General features: G+C 38.1%; 1 protein-coding gene across 2 annotated transcripts in view; it reads left to right on the plus strand.

The window, feature by feature from the left end:
* LOC138000152 (protein unc-50 homolog A-like) overlaps positions 1–7,085 on the plus strand; it is a 13,112-nt gene extending 6,027 nt beyond the window's left edge. The window contains exons 4-7 of one of the 2 annotated variants that reach the window (XM_068846350.1): positions 352–472; positions 1,779–1,924; positions 3,968–4,069; positions 5,530–7,085. In XM_068846350.1, coding sequence (XP_068702451.1) covers positions 352–472; positions 1,779–1,924; positions 3,968–4,069; positions 5,530–5,666 — 506 coding nt within the window. In that variant the 3' untranslated portion in view covers positions 5,667–7,085. The remainder of the gene's footprint in view (positions 1–351; positions 473–1,778; positions 1,925–3,967; positions 4,070–5,529) is intronic. The other variant, XM_068846351.1, reaches the window with a different exon arrangement.
* The last annotated feature ends 415 nt before the right edge of the window (positions 7,086–7,500 follow it).

Here is a 7,500-nt window from a genome sequence, read left to right on the forward strand (position 1 = left end):
TGTGATGCAAAGAAGGAGAGGCAGTGTGGCCCAGTGGTTAGGACACTTGCATTGAGATCCAGAGATCCTGGGTTCAAGACCTACTCTGACCACTCATTGAATTTGTTCCTGGTTCAACTTCCTAGATGCACTTGTAAATAGCCAACTGGTTTGCCTCCGGCCAGTTGGGATTCTTAACAGTTGTTGCTGTTGTGTTCTGTCGTTTCATTTATTGTGTTTCATTGGCCTTGAAAAGCCCCTATGGGGAGAGGTCTATTAAGTTTTTATTTATGTATGTAGGAGACTGCCCTTTTTTGTGTCTGTGAAGATTTTTTTAACCCCCACAATTTTCTTGTTTTTCTTTATTGTCAGTGTCTTCAATTGGATTTGCAATTGCCCTAAAGCTCCATTTCCTAGGTTTTTTGAAGTTTTTGTTATGGGTTGTATTTGTGGATTGCATTGGTGTTGGCCTGGTTATTGCGACGTTATGTTGGTAAGTGAATAATTATGAAGTTTTTGTTATGGGTTGTATTTGTGGATTGCATTGGTGTTGGCCTGGTTATTGCGACGTTATGTTGGTAAGTGAATAATTATTAATAGTAATAGCAACAATAATAATAATAATCGTCATCATCATCATCATCATCATCATCATCAAGGGAATATAGCAATGTAAAGAAGTCAGAGTCATTCCAGTTATAATTGGAGCACTTGGAACACATGGAAATTAGTCAACGTTTCCAGGCTACATTACTAAGCTTGTTTGCTAGGGACTCCAAGAATTCTAACTAAAGGAAGGTGCTGGATACCAGAGGTTGTGGGAGATGACTTGATATTCAGTAGAATTTATTTGTAAATTTTAAATCTGAGAGAAAAACAGAAATAATACTAATAATAATAATGTGATAATGGAGGCCAAGATCATCGACATCACCATCCCAGGAGACTCACGAGAAAAACCAAAGAACTGGAGAAAAATATTTAATAGTAAAGTACAAATGCTTCGGTCACAACTGGTACCACAGTTGTGGAAACTGAAGAGACTGTGTTACCAATTATGGTCGCATAATTAGGGGCTGACTACATAAATATTTGACTTATTTTGCGAACACATGAAAAAGCTTGACATTCGCCCTTGTCACACAGCAGCCATATTGTCCCGGGAGACCAAAAGAGCATTGTTTTACCACGCCAAGCCTGGCAGTGGAAACCATGGGGGTGACCATGGGAAACCATGGGGGTGAGGCTTGGCGTGGTAAAACAAAGCTTTTTTGGTCTCCGGGACAATATGGCCACCGTGTGACAAGGGCGAATTAACATCAGACTTGAAGTGATTCAGAAAACTGCTGTGTTGGGAATGGCTAGACTGTAACAGAAAGTTTTAGGGATTCAGGACAGGACACCCTGTGGATCTTTAGGAACTTGTTGTTGCTTACACCCAAGGGTAGTTTGCCAGGACAAAAAACATCTTTTTAGCCTGAGATTCTTTAACAATAATAATGTCGTCATTGATGTACAAGTATGTGGAGATCCATGACACCAAAGTGAAATTTACATTAGCCTTTTTGCAAAAAAATAATCAAAAACACTTGTTTGATTTTAGCACATTTCTTGACTCTTATTACATTGTACTTCTCAAAAGACAGAGAAAAATTAGAGTAAGAGAAGCACCAGCCTGTGGTTTGCCGTTTCATGTTAAAGTGGAGAAATGACATAGTCCTTTTAAAACCTGGTTTGAAATCCTGATGCAGTTCAATGTTAAATTAAATAATTATTGTTTTTGTTTGTTTTTGTTGCAGGTTTTTTTGCAATAGATATTTGAGAATACCCACCACATATGATCCTGGGCAGAGAGTAGAGTGGGCTTATGCATTTGATGTTCACCTTAATGCATTTTTTCCTCTGCTTCTCATTCTTCATGTCATCCAACTCTTTTGTATGCAGAGTAAATAACCTTTGATTCTTTGTTTGTAATGTATTTTTCACTTGAATTTTAAAGGGTTGTACCTGTAAACCATCCAAAGTGACCTCTCCAATTCTATTATGTTGTCCAAAATAACTCGTCAACTGCCTATAAAATTATAAAGAATTATAATACCTTTTTATTGTTTTAATTTGAAAGTAAAGCTATGATCCTCACAGTTATGAAGGCAATTTTAGCAATTATTGCTTAGAGAATCCTGAAAAATTCAGGACTTCAACAAGGTTTGAAACTGTGACCTTGGGATACTGGTGCGACGCTCTAACCAACTGAGCTATGAAGCGACTGGTGTTGGGGGCTGGTTATTTGTGTGTTCATATGTTCCTGTGATGAGTGAATCAATGGATGAAGTGCTATGTGAAATGAATCATATATTGAACTGCTTTACTTTATTTCATATCTGCAGTTCAAGATATGATACTTAAACCCGTTGACACTCACCAGCCTAAACCAGATTTTACTCTGTCTAACGCCAGACGATTTTACTCATCAATGGGGAACCCCTGGGAGTCAATGGGTTAAAAGGTTCTGCAAAAGGTTTTTATAAAGTCACTTGTGAGCTGATGTCCACTCTGTACGATCAAGAGTGTGTGGTCTCATCCTAAGAAGAGAAAATTGCATTTGTCACCATTTTAGAATGACATATACAGTACCGCTCAGATATACGTTAACTGCGCAGACGCGTTTTATACGCACATACGCGTATGATTATACGCACATATGCGTATAGTTATACGCACATACGCGTATGGTTATACGCACATACGCGTATGGTTATACGCACATACGCGTATAGTTATACGCACATACGCGTATATTTATACGCGTATATACGCATAAACATGCGTGTCTGATGTGTCTTTGTTATTCACGACGAAAAATTTTCTTTGTCTTTCGTTGAGAGTCTAATAAAGCTAATGGAGATCATGTTACAAACACGCACGTCACATCGCTTCATGTATTTATTGAATAACGACAAGAAGCAGTTCATCTTCTTTATCTTTTGCTGTCGATGAATCAGAACGAAAAGATAAATGTTACTTAAACTCGGCATTTAAACGGGTGAATCATCTGGACGGTTCTTTGTTAAAACGTCATGCCGATCAATGAAAGCTACATGTATCTTACGAGTTTTCGATCACTTCACAAATTCGCCGACAAGCTACCGTTCCTTTGACACTTGCTTGATCGTAGGTTACCGAAAATGGGAAGAAAATTGAAACAGACGCTTGAAGTCCCTATTTTAACACGTGAACTTTAAGTTTTTACAAGGAAAGATCTGTGTTTCGGCACGTGTCGGCCAGTCGTTTAACGAAATGTTTATTGTCTAAATTTAGTGTTCTTAGCTTAAGATCGATCTCGTCGAAAAAATTATATCTTCTGTTATATCTGACCCAGATCATTTATTCAAACGGTAAAATGCTGCTGTACATGAATCCTTTTCAAAAAAAACTGGTAGGAATTTCATTGGAGGGCCTGGAGGATTGCAGTGTCCAGTTTCCAAAACTTTTATTCAAGTATATTTTCTAGGATTTGCTTCCGAAACAAAGTCATTGCAATTACAAGTGACAGTTTTGACTCTGCCTTTTGGGGTGTAATCCTTGTTTAAGAATTTTTTTATTTTCTAGGGCCTAAAAGTATCAAACATCCTTTAAACTGAAATTTCTTGTCACCTCCAATACTTGGAATGCAATATTTAAAACATCTCTGGCAATTATTGACTAAAAGGTCAAGGTCGATTAAAAATTATTCTTATTGCAATGAAACAATAATAATCTGGATAGTGATTGGTCACAGCTGTTAGATTCAATGTTTGTTTAAAACAATAGTATGTTCTGAATTATACTAATGCAGCAATGTATGGTACCCACACATCTATGTCATGAAAATTATTTTAACATCTATTAATTATTTTAGGGAATTTGTAGTGTTGTATCTCCTACAATGTATGCTACTATTGCTTATTGTGGTGTTATCAGTGTTAATGTGCTTTTCTTTTTATTTCAGTCATTATAGATCATCCCTTGTTCATATCACAGTTTATTGGTAATTCTCTCTGGCTCATAGCCCTGGTCTATTATATTTACATTTCGTTTCTAGGCTACAGTGGTGAGTTTAAGAGTAAACTTTTTAACACGTGTATGTGCTAGAGAGATCTTGGTCATAATTTGTGTATATTAGACTATTTTGGCAAACAGACTATTTTAAATTTCATTTGCGCAGACATTCCATGCTAGGTTTTTGGCATACAGATGCAACCTCTGCAGACAGATTAGGGGTGCAGGGATGGCGCAGCGGTGAGAGCACTCACCCCTCATCAATGTGGCCCGGGTTTTATCCCAGACTCGGCGTCATGTGGGTTGAGTTTGTTGGTTCTCTACTCTGAACCGAGAGGTTTTTCTCAGGGTACTCCGGTTTTCCCCTCTCCTCAAAAACCAACATTTAACTTGATTTGCATTAATTGTTAATTTCAGTTGACATTATCCCCAATTAGGGCTCAAGGGCTAGAATGACTAGACACTTTTAACATTATATAAAAGTAACTTTATTTAAAAATAAAGTTCCTTTTTTTATAATCTTTGAACAACGTGGGATCCTGTGCTTGTTGACCACAATATACCGTAGTTTTTCGGTTATAAGGCGCAGCATTTTTTGTCAAAGAAATTGCTTGTTGGCCCCAAAGGCAACAAAACTCTTGCAGGGATGATTCTTTGATCCTTTGCCGCCATCTTTTATGTTAAACTCGTTCCAGTCTTCCCCTTACTGCGATTCCAAAATGGTGGCTTGACACCAACGTTTGTGATGATGGCCTTCAATTCTTAGCGTTGTACGACAACAAAAACACCCGCAAGAAAAGACTAATAACAACAGGATTTAAAGGTTTTTCTCTAAATTCAAGTTGAATTTCCTTCTACCACTTTTCTTGACTTAATTTATTACACTGCAATCTTCAGTTGTGACAGGATAATTAGCGACAAGTTGAACCAAATTCCTCTATTTGAGATGCTTCTTGTAACCGAGTATTTTGATGAGGTTTTCAGTTTGTGACATAAATGCCATCAAGTTTGAACGTTAAAGGTGGGTCTTTAAACCGAGTGCGCCTTGTATCCGAAAAACTATGGTCTATGGTAATTTGCTTGCTTTGCTTGCTTGCTTGCTGAAAGCGTATTATCCACCAAAAATTTGTTTCTTGAGAAAGAGCTATTCTCAAGAAGCTATTCTCTGGTCTGACAAAGTGATTTTCAGCTTGAAGGAAATTTGACACAAAATTAGAATCAATGGGTTTACAAAAAACCCCTTACATTCTAACTTACCATTTTCCTCAATGATACACTTTACCTTAAAGTTTAGTGAAAGGATGTTCCCTATTTCACTGAATCTTGAAGAGTAATTAGCAAAAATGTATGGAAGCCATTGTGACATTGAATTTCAATAAATCTAGAAGAACTTTTCTTGGACTGAGTACACTGTAGACTGTGCTTTGCATGACATACCGGTAGTTTCAAGGTAATTTACTCTTGAGTTCTTTCTGTTACTAATTAACATTATCATGTCCATTTTGTCCTCAGCATTACCATTTCTTCGCAGTACGGTAGTCATCCTCTATCCTGCACTATTGGTTTTTACAGCATATGTGGTATCGCTTGCTGTGGGTTGGAATATTGGACAAACATTTATGCAGTTTTACAAGTACAGGGTGGTTTAGTGGAACAACATGTTTTGCTGTGCAACAGTCTGATCATCATCTATCTCCAGATGTGCTGGGTAAAGGCAATGTCAGATAAAGGACAGGCCAGTCGTCAAACCTAACGTAACGAACCAGTAGCAGCAGACAAAATATATATATAGAGACCCACTGGTATTGAGCTCTTCAGGTTCCCTGTTTTAGACTGTCCTCAATATGGAGATGGTGCCTATGATTAACATACCAGCGGGGGTACTGTTATGACTTTTAGCTCCAGAAAAGTGATATCCTGATGCACATGCCTAGCAGGGGGAGGGGAGGATATGCTTCCCTTGTTTATGTGCTGGGGAGTGACACTGCATCTTAGAGACCCTAATCACAAACTTGACAAGTTGAGCATGTGGAGCTATGTTTTGCAGGCACTGCTTGCCATACTGTTGTTTAAACGCCATTTCCTGGTTATGTACTAAATCCTGTCTAAAGTAAACACTTCAAGTGACTCGTATCTTATTCTGGAGCAAATTGAAAATTCTGAATATCATGACCAGATCAGTACATGCCAGTACATGCACACATTAAGTTCATCCCCCCCCCCCCCCCCTACCCCCCTCTCCCCTTCCTACCAAAAGGACCAGCAATAATTTTAAATTTTCTGCCAGGTTTTCATGTAGAGTTAAAGAATACACTTGTTTCAAGGACGGCGGAGCTGAGTGGGGTGGGGGGGGGGGGGGGGGGGAGTAAAAAATAAAAATTTAAAAATAATTTTAAAAACCCATCAGTGATAAAAAAAGAAAACTAAGAAAACTAAGAAAACTAACAGAAGGAAAAACAAAAAATGAGCAAAGCATGAAGACTAACAGATTTAAGGCTGGAATATACGTACATACAAGGCTGTGATATGTGTATTTAACAAGTATCGTGCGAAATCGCTCGCTATATCGCCCGATACTTAGCCGACGAGGCCGTAGGCCGAGTTGGCTAAAATCAGGCGATATTCCGCAAGATTGAGCAGGATAACAAAGCTCAATTTTCAACGTTTATTGGATAAAAAAGCTGGAAAAACTACCATTTTTTTTCCGCGACACACAAAATACCGCTGGATCTGTTGAGTACGCACGACGAATATTGAGCGCGCTATGACCATATTTGGACATTGTCACAATGTCAAGTTTTTGATATCTCGTCGAGAATGCTGAAAGTCGCAATTTCCGAGCTTCAAGATTTCAAAATTTTCTGGCGGAGAATTCTCCCAGAACCCCCTACAAGTTATCGTCTCCGGCACTTGCTTTTTATTCCCCCACTACAAAATACGCTCCGCCGTCCCTGTGTTTATAAATTACAAAGTAAGTTATTATTTTAAGGGAAAGATCTAGGTTGTAGTGCCCAAAAAACAGCAGAAGTACGGTATTTTATTAAAAAGAAATAAAACTCTGAAAAGGAGTCATTCATTCAAGGTGGTGTTTTTAGGAAATTTCTGAATCTTGTACAAGTTTATCTGTAAAATAAATAAGACAAAATCTTCGGGCTTTTTCTTTAGAAAGAGCCTAGTATGTACATACAGGGAGGTTGTTCTATCATCAGTTGTAATTACTTCTTTAGGGAGCTAAAATAGAGAGAGATGCATTTTTTGGTCAAGACCGGCTAACGGAAGTGCGGTGTCTTGCCCCTAAAGATTAGGGGAGAGATTTTCTTTAAAATGTGGATGAAACGGCTTTTACTTCGTGTAGAAGACACACATGACGTAAAACCATAGAACAAAAATCGTGAAACAATACCTAATCAGAATTCTAAATCCCTAAAGACCCCTCAAGCTTTTGTTACGTCATATGCGTCTTCTACACGAAGTAAAAGCCGA

Source organism: Montipora foliosa, chromosome 4, assembly GCF_036669935.1.
Source record: "Montipora foliosa isolate CH-2021 chromosome 4, ASM3666993v2, whole genome shotgun sequence".
NCBI lineage: Eukaryota > Metazoa > Cnidaria > Anthozoa > Scleractinia > Acroporidae > Montipora > Montipora foliosa.